This window comes from Numenius arquata, chromosome 14, assembly GCF_964106895.1.
Source record: "Numenius arquata chromosome 14, bNumArq3.hap1.1, whole genome shotgun sequence".
NCBI lineage: Eukaryota > Metazoa > Chordata > Aves > Charadriiformes > Scolopacidae > Numenius > Numenius arquata.
In genome coordinates this window covers 14,664,922-14,685,662 of record NC_133589.1, presented here as the reverse complement: position 1 = coordinate 14,685,662, position 20,741 = coordinate 14,664,922, and the positions used below count along the sequence as shown (strand labels likewise).

General features: G+C 36.5%; 1 protein-coding gene across 1 annotated transcript in view; it reads left to right on the top strand.

Moving 5' to 3' along the window:
- RBFOX1 (RNA binding fox-1 homolog 1) overlaps window positions 1-20,741 on the top strand; it is a 1,256,716-nt gene that overhangs the window by 846,976 nt on the left and 388,999 nt on the right. The window contains exon 6 of the mRNA XM_074158514.1: window positions 16,989-17,030. Coding sequence (XP_074014615.1) covers window positions 16,989-17,030 — 42 coding nt within the window. The remainder of the gene's footprint in view (window positions 1-16,988; window positions 17,031-20,741) is intronic.

The following is a 20,741-nucleotide window of genomic DNA, read 5'->3' as shown; positions in this document are numbered from 1 at the left end:
TGAAAAGAAGGTGCTAATGTTCTTACCCAGGAAAAGAGAGAGGACTTTTACCCTCCCCCAAAGTATTGTTTCATCTTTAATTAGCAGAGGCAAGATCATCCAAATACAGGAATCAGTGAGCTAATTGAGATAGTCTAGCAATGAGGGACTCTACTGGGATCAATTAACATGATCTTGATATTAAAGGAAAAGCAGAATATTTAATTTTTTTTTTTCCCCTCCTATGATTTGCCACATTTGTCTCTTAAATACAGACTCTGGAAAGCAAGAAAAGAAAGGTGGGGTTTTTTAAACGTTTCCAGAGCAATAAAAATCATCAAAATGATCTTCAGTTATGCTGACAACCTGCTTGTTTCTTTTACAGTCTAGACAAAGTGACATGTACATCTGGGTACCATTGGGAAGGATTGTTGATTGGTGGTCCAATTTTTTTGCTGTTTAACAGCGGAATTGCTCTCATGTTGAAACTTAGATTCTGATTCCTAATCTCAGTACATTATGTTGTATATTTATGGGGTTTCTGTGCTATTTATTCCTATTGTGGGATGTCCTTAGCACTGAATATAGGAGGTTAAGGTATCTTTTTTTACTGGTATTGTGTATCATAATACTGTATTACAACATATATGTGACAACATTTTACTGGTGGTCACAGGGAATAAACTTTCAGCTTTTTGAAATTTGTACAGTAAACACTGGGAAATCATGTCAAGATTGTAAACAATAATATATTAATATTTTAACTCTTCTGTATTCTTTTTTCCATCTAACTAAAGTTGTGCACGTGGCATTTCTCAGATAACCCAGATGAGGGCTTCTGAAGCATGTGTGTATCAGCAATGATGACTACTCTAAACGTACTGAGAAGGGACTAGACTGCTTTTTAAGGTGCAAGTTGAGAGTGCTCGTTAAGGGAGAAAAGACAAAACAATGGAACCTCGGGCACCTAGTATTAGGCTTAAAATCATTCCAGCTCCACCAGAACACAGTATTTTCAATTTCACGTGAAATCAGTCTAGTAGCTCTTGTTGGAAGTGACAGGGTGCTAACAGTTCATTCGGGAAAACATTTAGTACTTTTAGGAAGATGTAATCTGTGTTATCCTGATCAAAGTTGAGGTTTTCTAGCTTAGTAAGAGCTGACTGCTAAAGCTAAGTAGGAAGGGGGATTTCTAGCATGTCTGGCAAAGCACTGTTCACGTGTTCCTCATTGCCTCTAAACAACAGCGGAAAAACAGTTTTTGAAACTTGGTTATTGGGCACTACAAGGGGGTAAAATGCAGTGAAAATGGACTGCAGTATTCTTTTTTATTTTTAGAAAATAATTCCAGACATAGGAGAAAGACTTCATATAACCCAGTAATGAAAAATAGTTCTTTTCCTGTTCTCTGGGCCCCAGGCATTCCACATTTCTGAAGTTGGAACATGACACGTACAACAAGAATGTAAGAAATCTTTAAGAATTTTTTTTAATACCCAGATAACTGGTGAACTTATTTCCTTCTCAGAAAGAAGAGATTATAGCTATGCTTCTTATATAATCGGATCTGGACTATCAAATGAAAACAAAAGTGACTCTCATCCTCCTTCCCCACTCTCCCTGACCCCTGTGAAATGCCAGATTTCTCTCTTGCTTCTCATGGAGATGGATATTTAGATAATGATAGCAAAGCTATTTAAAATGCAGAAGAACTCATTCCTTGGTTTATGTCATGTTTCACTCAATCCATTTTCCATTATAATGCTTATGGACTCGGATTTCTGCCCCCACCCTCGTTTTGCTTATCCTTTTGACTTGCTTTGAGGAAAAATATTTATTTTTCCTTTTTTTCTTCCTTCCTTTTTTTAAGATTTTTTTTTCCTAAATACAGATGGTGGCAACACTGTTCTCTATAAAGAAGGAAACAGGTGGTAAGGTGCAAGGTGAGACTAGACCAGCAGTGCATGTCTGTTTCCAGTGCTGCAAAATCTCCCTTGGTTTTTCAGAGGAGTGGTACATAAAGTAAGCGTACAGTTATCCCCCCCTAACTGTAACAGGAAAAAAAATTATCACAAATAAACTAAATTTATGGCATAGTATAGATTCAGTACCTTTCCATCCTGGCTTGCATATTTAAATCCAGACTTGACTTCAGAAAAATTTATTGCAGTCTAATAACTATAAAATACTAAGAGGAAATAAAATCAATGTTGGCCCAAATCTTAGAATGCAAACCACACGCACACTATAAAATATGGTAGAATGCTGCTTACTCAGTAGATTCAGCTCTAGGAATCAAACAGAACTGAGAACAGCTATAAAAAATATGCAGGAAATTAAAAAAATCTACTTAATAGATGCCTGCAAATTGTTATTTTCATAAGATCAAGGCATTTTTTTATTCCCTTCAGGTAAAAAGAATTCTCACTATTGATATATGTCTGACTTGGACAGATGAAAGGTGGTTGGTTGGTTCTTTTATTCCTTCGTTGCAGTGTTCTTAGCCAAGTGTCTTCAGGCTGCTAAATGTACACATATGAATTACAGGAATCAAGTGAAAGGTTTTGGGAAAAAAACAAGACATCTCCATGATGTATTTTAAGTCAGGCTTCATTTACTAAAGAATGCTGTATTTATTGAACCCTACAAGAACGCAAAGCATACACTGAGCAGGAACTGTGTGTCTCCTGGCGGTCTACATCTGTATCCTGTCATACTCACACACTGCTGCAACGGTTAGATGCTAGAAGGTTTCCACTTCCTTGCAAGAGGGCTTTACCTTTGTCAAGAACCAGACAGAGGTACAATGAGAGCTGAGACTGAGGAAAAGGAAAAGAAAAAAACCCAGAATTTTATGGAAAACTGATGTTTCAAAACAGATCTTGCCTTTATTTAGAATGAAGGTGATTTTTTTTTTTTTTTTTTTATAATCCTTTAAAAATGGATGGAGCTTTATCTTGTGGTTGCTCTAGAGCCACGGAATCTCTGTGGCTTGGGATCTCCAGCTCTAACACAGTCCATTGGCAATGATGCTCAGCAGCTGCAGGTGCTGGGAGCTGTTGTCAGGTTCCTGGAAGGTGTGGAAGACTTGGCTCCCTGAAAACCTACCCCATCAGTGTCTCGGTAACTGGCGGGGAGGGGAAGGAGCTTAGAGGAAGCTGTCAGGGCGTTATTAAGTTGAACACTCTCTGCAGAACTCTTCATTGCTGTTGACCTGACAAATCTAGTGAACAAATGTCTTTATCACCCTGTTCATAACCAGCTCTAGGCATGCAACAATACCGCTTTAGTTACCTGTTCGGTCACTTAAATAAGATTTTTGCTGTTTCTGAACCCTTGTGGATTTTGACTGAAGCTTATGTATCTTACCTGTTTTGAGGTTTGTCTGTACTGCTTGGTGTTAGGAAGCAGCACGCTGTTTCCCTACTGTGTTCTCCACTTCTTAGTCGTTTCTAGGCTTTCAGGATTATCCCACTGTCTTCCTAAACTTTAGAAATTCAGAGACATTCATGCCATGCAGCGGACATGAGGCAAAGGCTGTATTTTAACCAGAGGTGCTTAGTTCCTTCAAGATTTACTTCTTTATGTAATGATGAGTGTCAGATACCGAAAATGCTATAGTTTAAACTGACTTGTTGATGATCAACATTACCATGTAATTGAGACCCAGGTAAGAATTCTTAAGAAAAAGTATCTTTTCACAATGGAAATTAATTATTATTTTTAATGACATGCATGTTTGAGGCGCGTTGGGAATTTTTACCTAAGTAGTAAGAGACAACCCTGTCTCAGAATATACGTAACAGAGATGTAAAAGGCCTGAATTCAAGTCTCTAAACACAATTAGAAATCAAAACAATTGCTATGATACACTGCAAAACTAGACAACCTAATGCAGAGAAGCATTCCCTACCCTTTTAATTGCTCCTTATCCTGTCTCAGTAAGTGAGGTAATTGATGTTTTACTCTCAGAATTGATCTCAGTGTCTCAGGTAGTTAGCAGACTAGAATGGCTCCTACATCATAACACTAAAAATCAATTCCTCTCATAAACTAATCCCAGGCTTGAAAACTTGCTAAACCCGAAGACTACCTAGCTTAAAAATAATGAGTTTGTTTGGATCTTGAGTCCACTGTACTAGATGGTGATTAATCTGGTTTAACCACACAGAACGTGATGACACTGTTCCTGCTCTTTTAAATTCTGCCGTTCTCATTTTCCCACAGGGTCACATACATCAGAGCTTTGAGGAATTCCACATTATTTCTCTGTGATAGTTCGTATATTCCTGCTTAAACAAAAGTAATTCTTTACTATCAGAGCTGACCGGCTAAAAAGGGAGTGATTTTCAGTTTGAACAACTTGACCCAACATCTCTTTGGTAATACACATCCTCTTGCAGTTGTAGAACTTACCTCAGGGCTTTGGTTTTACTTTGTTTCTTGGCAGTATATGCATTTCTGGAAGTAGGAAGGAGAAAAAAAAGAAATCAACTGCAGGCCAAAATGACTTTGAGTAATTTTGCATATTTATCTCATTGCAAAATTTACTAAGTTAAGTTCTACAGAATCTGTTCAGGTGCAAAAGCAGCAAAGAATTGTTACAAACATTGGAAACAAAGTGACTGAAACATAGTGGGGTCAATGACAACTTGCTTGAGGCTACGACTCGGCTGTATTGAATGCACAGGCTGTACCACTGCACTGTGAGCATTGCTCGCATGCAAAGGAGGAGGAAACGTACCCTTTGAATTGTGCATTCTAATTATTATATTAAACATGTATATTATTATGTAATGTTGAAATTAGTTATTAATGTAGTTATTTGATTTATACTGTGCTGCAATGAAAACATATAGATATACATATAGGTAGGAGCGATGCTTGCCCCTCTCTCTCTCTCTGTCTCCCTTGTATATAGAGCTATAGATAGATATCTACAGGAAAACTCATAGATGGAACTCTTTGTTCTCAATGACTTTCAATCTGGGTTAAGATATGGCAGGAAAGTGAAGAAATGTATAGCTATATGAAGAAGAAAAGAGGTTGTATTTACTCTAAAAAGAGATGATATTAGGTCTTTCATGTATATATATTAAAAAAATTGTCTTCTAAACTGACAGGGTTTCAGGTCACAGTTTACCTCACCTCAGGGTAGCTCATCACACAGTTTTTTAGAGATGTTGGGAGCAGCGCTTCCATGCATAAGGATCGTGTGCAATGCATCATTAAAATTATTTCAAAAGGTATAGATACAATAGAATTTTGAAGCTACAATTTCAAGCTTGTTATCATGGAGGTCATTGAAGAACGTGACATTTAGTTGGAAGATGAGCATGGGTGTGCATACACGTGCACATACGTACACAAGTTTAAATGTTGCCTTCTACTTTTCTATTTTTAGGACAGTAAGGCCATTGCTGTGGTCTCATTAAAAGGTGAAAGAAAATGTTTAACTTTTTCAGGTGCACCTGATTTTTGCCAATGATTGTTCATTTTCTTAACAGAAAAGCCAAGAACATTTTAAATGAGACTTACTTGTTCAAGGCAACCTTACCACTTCTGAGTGAGAAGAATATACTGCCCTAATGGATGCTCTTATATGACAATCTCTAAATGTCTTTCACTACGAAGTGTCAAGGTTTCTTTAGGAAAGCTTTAGAAATTCTTGGGAGAAATGTTTCATTGCAGCAAGCTGTAGCACTGCCACTAAAAATATATTGCTAATTAAAGTTTATTGACAGTCTTTGTAATGCATTCTTAGAACAAGTAAAAGCACCGAGTAGTTATTGAATGCGAGGCACTGCATCTTCTATAGTTAGTTAAGCTGTTTAGGAGAGGAGATTAAGGTACTATGCCCTTCCCTTCCCTATGTAGTTATTGGATTTGAATACCGGGCAGAATAAAACACTTTCCCCTCAGGATACCAACGCTGCAAAGAATCTAAGAAACTTTAGTTTTGTCCCTCTCTCTTTCACTTGCTACCTGTGGAGAAATAGGGAGGTAAGTTAAATACTTCCAAGGCCTATCTCCCCATGAAGGAAAGGAATTCTGGCTATTCAGAAAACAATTCTTTCAAGGGACAGTTCCGAAGTTGAGCAAGGGTATTCAGAATTACTTTAGCTGTGTGTGAATATAGATACAGAATTTGCAAGTGATACCTCTGCAGAGTTCCTGTTGTGGGACACTTCCCATCACTAACAGACGTGCACACGATTAGCTATATGCAGCTATGGCGCAACATGACTCTCAGAGCAGTAGCATCCGTGTTTCTAATTTATCAGGCTGCATGGTCCATGCTGGTGGGAGGGGAAGCTCCTGAAGTGTTGCTCTCCTCTGCTGCCAGATGGGGTTCCTGCTTTGGTGTATTATATTGAGCCCAACGCAGAGAGCAGATCCAGGGCTCCTCTGAAGTGCTGTGGCTGCTGTGCTGTGTAACACCCTGCACTGCCAAACAGTGACAGTGGCAACAGAGGGCTCACTGACATGGGAAATGGGTGCAGGCTTTGCCAGGCTGCCATTTTTCCAGAGAAGCAGGCAGGCAACAATCACGAATTGCAGAGCACGTCTCAAAGACAGAACTTTAGGACCCCTAGAAAAATTCCTAGAAAAATCTTGAGTAGTGTAAAACGTGTGCATTCTAGTGATTAATTTGCATCTTCCATTTACATCCTTTCAGTTCTTTCCCAAGAGCAAAGAGATAAGTTGCATGTGTATGTTCCATAAATAATGAAGTCATCCACCAAAAGCTCAAGCTTTACGTAGAGTGATACATGAAAAGACTATCATTTTTAATGAATTTACTTCATGGTGTTCGCTTTTTTAAAATCAAATTTTACTGACAACACTACCTATTTAAAGTACGTGTAATTGTATAGGCATGGATTATTTCTTAGTAAGAAGGTTGAAAATCTGGACATGAATCCTGCTTATTGCCAGAAGTTCTTACCTGTTTGAGAAACAAAACCCAAAACAAAACCAAAAAAAAGGAAAAGGAAAAAAGAAAAAGACTGCCAATAGCTCGACAAGCCAACTAAATTAAACTATAGCATGACACTGTTAATTAACTCAGTTAAAAACAGTTGTAGAATTTAAATTGTTAATATTAAAAATTCTAAGGATTTCCTATTTTATCTGCAGATTAATAAAATAAGTTTTCCCAATTAAATTTACGGAGGACTTATTAGGTTAATAGTGCAGAATGACATTTTAGTATCTTTTTGATTCCTTCATATAAATCAAACTCTCTTGTATACATACACACACTTTCGCTTTATAACACTCTAAAGAGTAATTTTTTAATTAGGAAAAAGAGTAATTCTGAGGAAGGGGACAAATCAAAGTTTGGATATCCATCAGTTCATTGGCTTCTTGCTGACCTGGTAATATCTTGTTTCTCAGACTAATTCCTTCTATAATGGCCGCTTCAGCCAATAATGTGGACCTGCCAGATGAAAGCTGTGTTTTGGGGTTTTTTTGTAATTTGTCAAGCATCGGTGACTGAATGAACTTGGCTTATTTTTATCAGCACACAAGCACAGCGAGTTGCCTTCCAGATGTTTACTGATAGGACACAGGCAGTGTCTATAGTAACAATCTGTAACATAACTAGCTGTGGTAATTGTCTGAAAATCCCTGCCTGTCGCCAGTGATATCCTTATTGTCAGTCTTGTATCCTCTCCTTTTCCTTGTAGTGTCTTTCTGAGTTGTTACTTGCAGGTAGTATAACTGGCACCTGAACAAAGGGGTATTAATTTTCCATTCAAAACATAAGAAACCATTCTATGCAAAATGAAGTTTGTACTTAAACCCTGTCTTAATTTTATTATATGTTCTTGGTCTATAGTTTTTAGTTATTGTCTCTGTCAATTATCTCTACTTCAAAAAATCTCCTATGCAATGTATCAGATTTTTTGCTTTCTTTATGTATTGCAGAATGTTAGAATTCATTTCAAAAGCTCGTGGTGGTATGTGATACTCAGATAATTAATTAATATATCTGATTTCTTCATTCTATATTTACACTAGATTCAGACTATCACTTAATTGGTATTCATGCGATTATCTGCGTTCTTTTTTTTCTCTGGATAGAGACTTCAAGGAAAGAGACTTAACATCCATTTTCCAAAAGTTACCAGTTTTTACTAGAGTAAATTCTTATAATAACAACATGCTTATGAAACAAAAATTATTTATGCTGCAGTGAACAGTGTAATACGCCAGGCTTGGTCTGGTGGTGTTTGAATTCTAAGATAACATACTTTTAATTCTATACCGGTTGTTGCTTTAACATCGCAGTATTTTTAATTACATTTTTCATAGTGTCCATTTATTCTTTTTAGTACAGTGTCTTTGCCTTCTGATTATTCATTATAATACTTACTGTGTTGTGCAGGGAAATTAAATAAAATGCACTGTAGCTTGTCTTTTATGTATAAAAGAAGTAGATATTTGAATACTAATACAGATAAAGTTTCTCATGGGATTGTTCCATGCAGAATTTTAATACAAGCCGAACAAGCATGCAGAGTTTAATTTTGAGGCTTTACCGCACAAGTGTTTTTCTAGAACGGTACTTGCAAAAAATATTTTCGGAGAGACCTTTTTTCCTAGTTTATATTAAAGTATATGGTGAAGTAGTTTCCAATATAAATGCACCAGTGCCTTAATGTTCAAGGGTTAGTCACATAGTGTAGATGCAAAATAAACCAATTTTTGTCTTCATGGCGTACCAGAGACCCACAGTTCCTGAACGTTTTGTGGAAAAACAGGGAACTACTTACGTAATAGGAGACGATGTGGGAGAAGGAGAGAAGCTGCGGTGCTGGCTGGTGTTGGGCCACTGCGCCGGCCTTTTACTTAAAGGGGTGTCAGAAAATGAAGAGCTTCCAGGCTGTGCTGCAGCACCACAAGTTTCCTTGAATACGCTCTGGGAACCAAAGGCAAATTCAGTGACATAGGTATTCTTTGTGACCTGCAGCACGCTTTGGGCGTATAACTAATGTTATTTAAAACAAAACAAAAACTAAACCCCACAATACTCGCCCCACGCCGAGCCCCCAAAACCTTTATTTGCCAGGTAAGTGTCGGTCGAGCAGTAGAGATAATCTTGCTGAAAAAACATACCTTAGCCTGGAGCCAAGAAAAGGTGAAAATTGGACTTTGGGGTTTCTCAATTGATTAAAGGAGCCATTTTACACAGGGAAATAATTGCCTACAAACTGTTTTATCAACTTATTTTTTTTACAGTGTTTCTGTTTTATTTTTGGAGATTTGCTCCTTTTTTGTCTCAATAAAATTACCCTGTTTGGAGTATTTTGCTACTTTGAGGATAAGAAGACAAGGAGAGGGAGAAATGCCTATAAAACCATAGATTATTTTTTATGGAAGATGAGATGGTCCCCATTTGCATTTACAGTTTAACAAGGATTGTAGCACTAGGCTCTCTTTTTTTTGATGGAAATGCTTAATCTGAGCTCAATGGGCCATAATAATTGCCTGTTTCTTCCAGTAGAAATAAACCCACTTATATGTGACACTTGAAACCGTAACTCTGCTTAGTATTATGGACAGAATTGTAGACAGTTCTTCACCCAAAGATATTTATGACAGCAGCGCTAGTCGATATACAATACCAAGCCAAGGGCATTTGAGAATAAATCAGTCCCTCTAGCTACTGCTATAGCGCAATAACGTATGATTGTAATAAAACCCCATGAAATTAAAATTCAGTGCATGCAAACACACATACCTAGCCAAGAGGAACACAAAGCTCTCTGTTCTGGAAAAATTTGTGTATGCATCGACATACAAACTCTGTACATCTTTATGTTAGTAAAACAATAGCCTATAGGTTTTCAGCACTGTATCTCATTATATTCTTTTCAATGTTTTGGAGCTTTCTAGAATGTAGAGAAAATGTAAGCAGCTCATAGAAGAGGAGGATGGTCCCAGTTACTCCTTGGGGAAAGAAATATTCTTGATTTTAAGTTTGAAAGCCTCTTGGTGATGCTCTAAGTTGGTACCAAAGACTCTGAAAACCCCATTTCCAGGCCAAATCATCCTATATGTTTATGCAGTTACTGGTATTTTTAACGAGTCTTCTGTATTTGAACACTTCAGGCTCTACTTTGTGACAATTATGAGCTCTTGGAATGTACATTGTTTCTTCATTTGTGCTCTGGGTTTTCACCCGAAGTACTGAGAAGTTATTTTAAATTAATACACAACATTATTTATACATTTATTTACAAGCTTACACTCTCTCCACATATTAAATAACTTGAAGCATCATTTCTTCTGAGTTCTGTAGAGCAATGAGATAATGAAAACCAATATGTAATAAAATGATGGAAGGGAAGTGACTGTTTCCACATGAAATACACCAGAGAGCAGTGTATGGTGCATCTCCTTGTGCAGCACAGCCTTTTTGTGCAACATGGCAAGGAAAACCTAAGCATTTAATTTTTGAGAGAAGACAACTTTTGCTGTCAGATGAGTACCTAATGAGAGAAAACACTGATAGTATGAAATAGTATGGACTGTCTCAAAACTGGTGTGACTGATGGAGTAATCTATGCTTTTATTTCAGCTAGTTAATCTATGTATGAATGCGGAGAAATATGAGACCTTAATCAGATAAATAAGCAATTACTAATTGTGAAGTTACATTCCAGTAAGAGCACTGTGACTGATCGGTGCCAAGCCTTTCCCATCTGACTCTCATGCTCCACGGTTCATGTGTAGGTATTGACTGTAACCTCTCCTTTCCTAATGAAAACAGGCATATTGCTACACTTCAGGTAATTACATTTGCATTGTCCTTTCTGAGGTAGAAGAGGAAAGACAAAAATGTTGTAGGGCCTCTCCTAGAACCACTCTTTGAGTGGACATCTTAAGCTGCACAGAAAATCATGGATAAGTAATTCCAGTGTGACCGCTCACTGGAAACAGGATGGCATTATATCCACTTTTTTTCAGAACATAGGCTAAGTTCACTTACCACAACTGTTTGTTTATGGTAAATATCTAGAACATAAAAGATTTCACATGTTCACTGGTCATCTTTCAACCACTGAGACTGTGCTCCATTTCAAATGACCTTCTCAATCCTGAAAGTATTTTGAATTTGTAAATGCAAAACAAATAGTTTAGAATATTGTACTGTAACAAAAATGTTTTCTCTTTTACATTTTAAGCACAGTCTTTTTGTAAATAATGCTGCCACTATCATATTGTTCGCTTTGTCCCATTACTTTAAATCCCTTCTTTAAAATGACACTTTAAAAACTTGGCAGCAAAAAAACCTAACACCTACCCAGGTGCAACTTGAGTAATACTGTTGCTCTCTCAATCTGTCCATTGCTGGTCCTAGTTTCTGTTTGTGTATCAATTTCTTCCTAGGGCTTGCTTTCTGCTACATTTTTAAAATGGTAGTGTAAGTACTAAAATGTTGGTAGTCTTCTCAGTACCTTTGTGGTGGCAACCACTGGTTAAAGTGTTATGCAGCTTCATAGTAATTGTAATAATTCTAAGTTTTGGATCAAACAGGCTGTGATGTGTATCTATTTATATGTATTTGTATGTTTGCATCTTATGTAATGGATTTTGAGGTGGCCTGAAAATGTCCAAATCTGTATCAGGGAATCACCAAGCGCATGCAATGCTGTGCTAAAAAAGGTGTAGTCTTAGCTAGTTCTATATTGTCTGGATTGGCGTATCCTTATGAAGAATGGATGACTGATAAATGCATTTAAAAGATCTTAAATCTCCCACCTGGTACTGTTATTTAAAGAAAACAGAACATACTACCTTGTTCTATTTGTGCTTATGAACTTGCCAGAGAATTACACCAACAGGTTGCACAGAGGATCTTTTTTTGTTTAAAGTGATGGACTCTCACAGCATGAGTGTCTTTTAAAACTGCTGTCTTATAAAAAGACCTGCAGTCTTGAACTATTGTTCAAAATCTTTAAAAAATTTTCCTTGATGAAATCCTTTAAAGAGAATCAATATTTGAAGCATTCTTCCACTAAACTCCAGTATGTGAGAGCTTGACATAATGACACTTAACATATTGACCAGGTTCTCCATGCAGTCTTGAACTAAAGGAAATAAATAGTTCATTGCATACGGTTCAATCCAGAGACATAACAAAATAAATTTAGGATTGAGAAGCACTGTATTTAAAATTGCAGGATATGCACAAGGTTTGCTTCTAAGGTCTCTTGATCATTAATTAAATATGTTATGGCTTTCAGTTTTTTCTCATTTATCTGTACAGGTTTACATATTGTAAATGCATTATTTATGTTATTCCTTAAGTGCTTGGTACTGCCAGGATGTTTCTCTTAAACTGGCACAGATAGCAAAATAGACAAAATGAGAGAGCACATTTGGCACTGGTTAGCTGCACGGAAAGCCACTTGTGCCCAAATGAGCCTTTCCTAGATGTATTTTAATAAACTTGAACTGATAAATAGAGACAGACAGACAGATGGCATCATTGTTTAAACTATAAATTTTTTTTTTCATTAAGGTAAGTTTTGTTTGTTTCATTTTTTTCTTTTTAATCTCATCCTAATAATGCATTATCACTGAGCCTTGCAGCATTTGTTCTAGAAAGCTCCTCATATGAAGGGTGATGAGGGAGCTCTCTGCGTGGAAGCTCACTGTCTGAGGGAAGCTATCACTGAAATGGATTTGGTTACTGTAGCTAAAACATACAGTTTGGAATCAATCGTTTGCTGAACTTTGAACAAAGGAAATTGCTGCCCTTGGTGTGTCCTGCACATCACCCCTGTTGTCTTTCTCCATTTCTTTTAGTAAAATGAATGGCATGGATGTAGTGGTAGATTGAGTCAAAATATATTTTAAAATACAACTCTCATTGATATGAAAGCTGTTTGTTTTAAAAATAAATGTTGTTCTATTTGTTTTGCTGCCAGATGTGGTGTAGTGGTTGGATGCTAAGACACAGTCGCCCTCTCCTGACTTGTACATCTTTGTTCTTACTCACTCTTTGCCTCCTGATTGTATTCTCCCACTGTTCATAAATACTTCTTTTCAATCTTAAATAACACTTCTTGTTCTGGTATCTGTGATGTTAGGTATTTGATAATTTTATGTTTAAAATGACAGTAGCAGATAGCCTTATGGATGATTATTTAAAATACAGAATTAATTATCTGCTTGAATAGTCAATAACTATAACCCTTGGTCCACTCTACAAATATTTTATACTCTCTTTTTTTTGTTTGTTTTTTACACGTTTCGCCTTTTTTCCATTCTGAAATGGCCCCCTCTCCGCCACCACCTTTGGTTTCCAAATACCCAGTGATATTGGAAGTTTGCATGTTTATATTGTTAGCGTACATGAAACCAGCTGTTCTGAGTCAGACTGGAGGTCTGTAAGTCCAAGGCACCATCTTTATGGTAGAGGGGGAGCAAAGCAAGCTCCTCCAGAAGTTTTTTTGCTGCATCCTGGAACTTTGTGTGGCAAAGGTGGTGTCTGTGCATTTAATAATCCTCTGTGAGTTTTTATTCAATACCTTTTTTTATCCATAGCACATAGTCCTTTATTTACACATTGTATGAACAGTTGTCTTTTTACTTAGTTTGGTATGAACTGGCCACCCATTATTTCCATTTGTTGCTATCCAGTTGTTTTTTTTTGGAAGAGAGAAGAAGCAATCATTCTAGCTTTTCCATCTCCGTATTATTTAGGATTTCATCGACACCTACTCCCAGCCATCTCTTTTTCCAGGCTGAAGTATCCTGGCCTTCCTACTTGTTCCTGTCTAGATACAATTCTTTATCTTTAACCACCTTTGTCATCTTTCTGTCTGAAGACAGAATGCCTGTAAATCCGTGCAGCTAATGTGAGGTCAAAACCAACAGTTTCCTCCCAGTGGAAAGAGGAAAACGCATTATTTTGAAGGGTGATGTTAAAGACACAATCCGAACACATTTCTCCCTATATCTAAATGGAAATAGAATAGTAAATATAAATTTCAGAAACTCTTTCCAAAAGACTCTTCACAATCATCTCAAAAGAGCCTAAACTAATACCATAGAATAGTTTGCAGCTGCTGTGGAATAAATAAAGTATCTTCATAGTTTACCTAAACATGCAATCAGCGTGTCCAGCCCCACCAGGTGGTATGGTGGATGAAATAGGAAGAACTGTTAATCTTTACTTGTTTATGTCATAATTTTATCAGAGAGACTAAACTTGTGAGCCATGTATGGCTGTGCAGTACAAAGGTAAGAAAATCAGAGGATAAACACATTACAGAAGAGATGGAAGGATTATCTAATTCCGTATCCCAGGGCAGTAAAGCAAATGTAAATCTGGTAGGTTTTGTTTCTTGTAACAATGCGATTGATATTAATTTATTAATTTTTATTATTATTTTTATTATATTATTGCATTTTTAATAACCCTTATCTCCTGTTGTTTTATATGCTGAACATCTTTTCTACACAACCATATTTTTGGCTGCTTCCGAAGCCTTAAAAAATATTGCTACTCTACTACTACTGAAGTATTAGTAGCACTTAATACCTACAAAGATGACAGTCCTATGTTCTGCAGGCAAGTTATGAACCCCTGTTGCAGAAGTTGGTTTCTCTAGGCATCTGACTGGAGAAAACAGGCAAATTTGACAAGAGATTGAAAAGAGAGTTTGATAAACTTATGTTGAATTAAATAAAAAGCAATCACAATGTTCCAGCATTCTGTAATGCATTGTATGTTCTATTATATTCTCCTTTTTGCTCTTTGTTTTCTTCAGTTAATCACCACATTGTATGTTCAGTTTTCTTTTTTTTAATGCCTGAAGAGTACCTTGAGAAATACTGGAATTAATGGCAGAGGTTGGATATTTCTTCCAGAAAAAAAGCTGGTATGTCTAGAACACAAATCATAGAATGTAAGACCGGCAGCCTCATCCAAAGAAGCTGACCAGTGAAATATCATAAAGACCAATAATTCTGGATGTTGGTTGATTTGCGAAGTGGAGCTCGTGCGCTGTTAGTTTGGCAAATGACTTTCTTCATTTCTTTGTGCACCCTTTTAACTATGAAAAAACCATAGCGGTATCTGTCCTGTGTTATGACTGCTCAAGACAAAACTGAGTAAGGAAATAGTGATGTTGGTACATTGATAGAATGGATCCTACAGTCAAAGAGTGGGTAACTTTTGATGGTTATGATTTTAAACTTGTTTGTTTTCACGTGTGTAAGACCATTGTCTAAACTACAATTACTCACATTTCAACTAATATTTTTTTCTGAAAACTGGAGTTAAAATCTCTGGTGTGGAGGCTTACACAGAGAAAAACCTAAATAATAATATTAAAAACCCCAAATGAATGAAAAAATCCAAACTCACTTCAAACTTGGTTTTTAGATTATTTTTTTGTAACAACATGAATAGATGCATCTAGAGCAGATCCAGATCTAAAATTAACTCTTGAGACTTATGTAAGTACACTTATAATGCACATTAATATAATCTTCAAGTAATTTATAAATGGTGTGAAGGCATGAACTTTGAAGAATGAAATCATTAGTCTGCAAGAAATAGTCATTTTAGCTGTACTTAATTTATTCTTTAGGGGCAGACTGTAAATAGACCTCTGCTGAATTTCTTTACCTTTTGTTCCCTGCTAGAGAACATTAAGTAACATATCAGAAGAGCATTTGTTGCTGTTAGATTTGTATTTTTGTACAGGGACTTTGTTGTAAAACTTCCGCTATATAGAAGCTATATAGAAGGCTTAGCTTTTAACTTATTTATTAGGACTCATTTTTCTGTGTTAAAAATGGGCTGGCAGTTTTATTCTTTTGTAGGTAACCGAAACCTAACTGCCTGAGTAGCTCTCCTTTTCATCATTGCAAGAGAGTAAAAATGCCTCATACAAATGGGTATTGGTTCATGTTTTAACTTTTTGTAAGTGCCATGTAGTGAAAAGGGTACTCTGAACCTCTGGAAATATCCTTAGAAAACATTTAATCAGATTTCTTTTTCATGTTTTGTGAATTCTGTTTGCCAGGTACTTTCATTACAGAAATGGCAACGCTAATGATACTAATAATTCTAGAAGCATTCTAAAATACTTTATTTTAAAAACAAAACAAAAATAACCAGACAAAAAAAACCCCTCTCAATACAGGTTGGACAAATGAACATCTGAGGGCCTTCCTGAGCACCTGAGTAGAGCTTTTGAAAGTGTGTTCAAGAGGTCCTGGTGGCAGGATTCAGTTAGAAACCAGGAGGTAGAAGTGGGTGTTTTGGTGCTGCTGTTAGGTTTCTTGAGCTCTTCCTAGAGGAGCCTATTTCTTTTTGGCAGTGGTGGCTTCACAACTTGTGCTGCTGTTAACTGATGGCTCACATCTGCTGTTACCTGGTAGTGAGGCCTTGCTCACCAACCAGCTCTCACGCTCTAGGAGTGTTTCTCATAAACCTGGCAGAACATAAAGACAGTAGTATGGAAAAAAATATGCACTGAAATAAAGTCGTCTCCAGAGTTTTTTTTATACCAGATCAGAACTGGAAGTTGTCATAGGAATAGTTTTATCACTTCTTGAAGCTTCTGTATCTTAAGTGTGCTGCAAATATATCTCACGGTATCTTAGTAGTGGGAAAATATTCAGAAATACAATGACTTGGGATAGAACAGAAAAAGGGGAAGGCTTCTTCCTGAACTGAACTGCCCATGAGATCCTTAAAATCTCAAAAATGCTTTTGTGCCTCAGACTTGTGATGGGTTCTGGTGTTAATTGCGTTTTGACCTTTGTAAATTCAAAATGATGAGTGAAAAAAAAAAAAACTTTTTTGCAGTAATGATTCTACCTAGGTCCACAATACAATAGTGTGTTTAGACTCATGGCTGTGTTTGCAATATTTATTTGTGTAAGATATGTAAACCTGGCAGCTTTGTTGTGGCAAGAATGCTATGCTTTCAAAGTTGTTTTTTTTTTCTTTTTCTTTTTTCCTCATGTAGAGTTCAAAGCAACAGATGAGTTGTGAAAGAGAACAACTAAGGGTAAGTGCAATGATATGCAAGATGTTCTGTTTCTTTAAAACATAAGCAGAATCTAGTTTGTGCTATTGACAGATGGATTATTTCATTTAAGAGGAATGTATTTAGTTCATTTTCTGCTTGTTGGTAAATATTGTCCATATCTTGATATAAAACAGTTCCAGTAGATACAAGTTTTCCTTCCATAATTTAGTGAGATTTGGCAGTAAATACCTCTTCACAGGAGCTCTCTTGACATTCAGGGTACTCTTCCTATGCACCATGTGAAGATCTAGTAGTGGTAAAGGTCACTGTTTCTCAGACTGTCTCCTCTACCAGATTGTTTCAAACAAGAAGACACTATCCTTTGGATTTTTTTATAGTATGTGTGCTTTCAGAATGTGAAGGAACTGGCAGAAAAGGTCCAAGTATTTTAGGGTGTATACTGGTCGTGTACTACTCCTCAGCCCAGTTTTCTCACCTTTATTTTGTTTTTCCCTTTTCCTATGTTAAAGTGACAGTGTTTGAAACAGGTTTTAGTCCCTGCTGCCTTCAGATGTTACATATGCTACATATATCTGCAGATGCTTTTTCATCACAAGTATTTAATTGTTCAAGTGATTGGTTCTAGTATTTGGAAAGGCATTAAGAGTTTTCATTAATATTAAAAAAAAAAGAAGCTTTTGAGTCATCCAAGTGTTGCTTAATAGACCTGCATTTATTGATACCACATGATGGGTAATTTCTTGAAATCCCATATGCAAGTAGAGAGGAAGAGGCAGGCCTGAAGGAAGTGTAACTTTTTACACAAACAAAAATATTATTGGAAATAGAAAAAGCAGCATTTTTTTTGCTTGCAGTTTACTAAGCATCAGCAGTGCCTGCATGACTTGCAAGTACAAAGAATACACTCTCATCTTAAAATAAGTTGTGCAGTGTTCTTAAACATTCATCCATTCATTAGATTAACCTCATCACCATATTTAGATGCTTCAGCTGGTCTTCACCAGAGTTGCAATAGGATTTTTGGTAAACAAGTTATGCAAGAATGATGCATCACATACTGCCCTTGATTCTTCTCTTGCTGATCTGTGACTGCATTGCTATTGTACTGGAGCTGGAGTGCCAAAGCTTTGTTTTATCAGTAGTAATGTCTCAATAGAGCAGCTGTCAAAGTTAAAATATTGCTGTAGTACCCAAAGGACAATCTTTTGAAGAGGTAGCAGTGTCCTGAGAACAAAGAAAGTTTTCATTTGGTTTTATTTTTTTATTAAGTTTTCTCCTTTAAATGAAGAAAAACATTGTTTTGAAATATAACAGGAGGAGAACCCCAGCTCCTTCTTCAAGTAAATATGTGTGCTTTTTCTAAGTCATGGATAAAATGTGATGTGGTAAAAGTTTATATATCTTTCTGTTCCAGTATTACACATTTACATCTGACCATGAGCTCAGTGCTTTATGATGCCTTTGTGTCAAAATGTGACTTGTCATGACAACTTAGGAAAAAACCGACGTCTCTAACCTACTGAGATTAGTATATCTCCTTCCACTACTGCTGTGATGTTCCTGTTACATTAAATATAGTTATGAGCGTAAAATCCATTTCTGAGGCTAGGGTGCAATGAAAGCAGTACACCACCCCACAGAGTGAGAGCTTGTGGCTGTAGGACAAGAAGTATAGTTACCAAGAAGTCTCACACAGACAGATACGGCGAGACCAACAATTACAGTGCCAAGCACAGTAGAGCTGTTCCTTTCCCCTGTCTGGTCTTCAAATACCCAAACCTTTGCCAGTACCCAGAATCTGTTCTAGTTTACAGCAGCTCATCTGCTGTGACAAAAGGTCACAGTGAAATTTCAGTAGATTGTGTGGAGATGTTTTGGTCATAGTTCAGTGCTGGCACCTTTGACCTTAGTCATGGTGTGAACAGCCCTCCACTGCCAGGTTCTGCACCTTCAACACTCTCAGACTGTAACCTGAGCATTCTGTCACTTTTAGGTTGGCTCCCGAACTGAGCAGTGCTATTAAAGAAATGTTTAATTGGTGCAGTTAGATTTTACAGGCCTTCATGAATACTCGGGTGAGAGACAGTCTCTTCATAACAAAATATCATTTCATCCCAACTGAAAGAATTCAAATGTAACAGGAGAACAGGATTAAAACCTCAAAATACCAACATCCATTTCTGTTTGTTAAACTGAGTTAAACTAGATTATCTTTACATCATCTAATAAGATAATAAAAAAGACACATTATCTCCCACCTTCCTTGCTAAGTCTAAGATGACAATGTCTGCCACTCTCCTTTTTTGATTCCCTAGTCATTCTTTGTTCTACAAGTCCTAAAGAAGCTCCAAAAGAAAGGCACAAGGCTTGTTTAAAGCATATTAGTGCCAAAAAATAATTAGACATTTTGTGGCTATAGAAAGAAATATCCAAATTTTACTATAATCATTTATTCAAATTCTCACCTCTTACCTGTTTCATTGGCTTTTAAATTCTAAATGCAAAGCAGAGACTCACTCTCCTGGAATAAAGCATTTGTAGTAATGAAACTCTTATTCATATTGGAGCCTCTGGCCATTATACATTGTATTTACAATGAATGATAATTCTAATAATTAAGCAAGTCTGTATATTTTAACCCTTTTCTGCTTAAGCTTTGAAAATGACAGTGGCTGCAAGTTAGTAACTTATTTGCCTTGCCAACCTGGTACAATTCCCAGCTAGGCCTTAATGTCTATACCTGAATTATTTAAATGAGAATTCATACAGAAGGCTATGGGAATTTTATCTCTAGCACAGCTGGTTGGGTTTTTTTTTTTTTCCATTTGGATATATAGCACAAGCTAACTTTGGTACATTTCCACCCAATTTAAAAAATAAAAAGAATACAAAGCATTTATGGCATTTTTTATGTTTGCCTTTCTCTTGGAAACGATTTTAATTACCATGTGCTGCCTTGACTTTTTTTTTTCATATTTCTTTTCTTTTTGCTTTCTAATCTGGCTTCATTTAAATCAAGTTGTACTAAAAAAACTAATGTGTCTTTGAAGGGGAATTGACTCATCAGTATCGTGCTCTCCAGCTCCATACACACACTGCTCTTTGTCGGTATTTCCTTTAAAGAAAATAATGATAATGTTTAGCGCTCCTCATTCTGTTTTGTGTTCTCCAATCCTGATTTATAAATCCCTTCTTGGACAGAAATACCTTATCCTCTTCTTCGGCTCTTTCCTACTGCCACTTGCTGTTTTATGAGTTGCTGTGTGGAGCTTAATGTAATTGTCATTCTGATGCATTATAAATGACCTGTAAAGACACAGAACTCACAGCCTGCACAAAATCATTTTAAAACACTTTTCTTCTCATGTTTGGGGCTGAAAAACCGACTTTGAAACATGAATGATACAGGTCATTTAAAGCTGTGAAGAAAATCAGGATACGAGCCCTAGGTAGAAATAAGCTGTAATACATAAACCTATAAAAAAGTACAGCAACAGCCTCAGAAGTCTGTCTGCTACTTCCACTGAACCTTCCTTACTGTTCTGACTTTAACCTGGGATTCTATTTTTTTTATCATAGCCTAAGGACATTTTTTAAACTCACAGGCTAACTTAAATCTTACCGAGCTTTACACAACCGTCCTTTCAACTAAGAAATTATTATTTTGCATTATCAACTCAACGTAATTGTTTAAAGTGAACTTCTGTATCTGTATTTACATGCATGAGT